We start from the raw sequence: 936 nt of genomic DNA on the forward strand, positions 1-936 counted from the left end.
TCCTTCGTCGTCATCTGGCGGGAGACAAACACGTTAGTCGCCTTCTTACTCCTCTCAAGGGCCAGCATGGCCTCGTCCCGAAGGACAATCAAGCACAAGTTTCGTATATCAGACAAGCAGGAGGCGGCGGGGCCATACCCGGGAACATCCACTCCCCGGAGGCGCCCCAGCCGGTGGAGTAGCCGTACCACGTGACGTGGAGCAGCGTGTTGGGGTCGGTGTAGCTCATGAAGGGATGCTTCTGCCCGGACCGCCCTACCTGCGTGGCCGGGTGGAAGGGGTTAGACGCGTCTGTTTGGCATGTATTTGGCATGTAATCTGGATCATTAAGCATTCCCCTTCCCTTTTATTCATATTTCATCCGTGCTATGTCTCATGACTAAACATTAGGCCAAGCCGACCTTGATGACGCCGCGCTGGATCTTGATCCAGAAACTGCGGAACTCCTCGTCGCTCACAATGTCGGGCGTCTCGACCCGGCACACGTCCTCGTCTTTGTGGCGGCGGATGCCGGACTCCCCGCCTCCCCAGCAGCCGATGAAGATCTCGTACATGTCCTCTGGCTCTTCCTCGTCGTCAGGGGAGAGGCAGATGGCCACGTCGTGGGCTGCCTTCACCTGGAACCTGATGGTTGTAGTCTGGATCCGGCGGAAGGTGTAGCGGCGAGTCCCTCCGCAATCTTCGCTTTCGTACACTGCAAGATGTCCATACACATTCTTGCAGTCAGCATGCATTTACGCCTCTTGTAAAACAGCTAATACATGCATTGCCTTTCCCACATCACTTCTTTAAGAATTATTACTTCAGGAAGAAGACCTGAGAGTCTTTGAGAAATTGCATAAATAATCTGACAGTCTTCCATGACTCGAGGATATTCAGATGTATCAGTTACACAATAAAAAATAAAGGCCACTGCGGTATATCAAAGCCTTCGTT

At 53.1% G+C, this 936-nt stretch overlaps 1 protein-coding gene across 1 annotated transcript in view; it reads right to left on the minus strand.

Annotated features, from left to right (window-relative positions):
* Positions 1 to 936, minus strand: part of LOC119586462 — a gene marked incomplete in the record, with an annotated part of 7,883 nt that overhangs the window by 2,775 nt on the left and 4,172 nt on the right. Inside the window, 3 exon segments of the mRNA XM_037935194.1 lie at positions 1 to 14; positions 139 to 259; positions 402 to 694. Coding sequence (XP_037791122.1) covers positions 1 to 14; positions 139 to 259; positions 402 to 694 — 428 coding nt within the window.

The sequence above is a fragment of the Penaeus monodon genome, chromosome 21, assembly GCF_015228065.2.
Source record: "Penaeus monodon isolate SGIC_2016 chromosome 21, NSTDA_Pmon_1, whole genome shotgun sequence".
NCBI classification, from domain to species: domain Eukaryota; kingdom Metazoa; phylum Arthropoda; class Malacostraca; order Decapoda; family Penaeidae; genus Penaeus; species Penaeus monodon.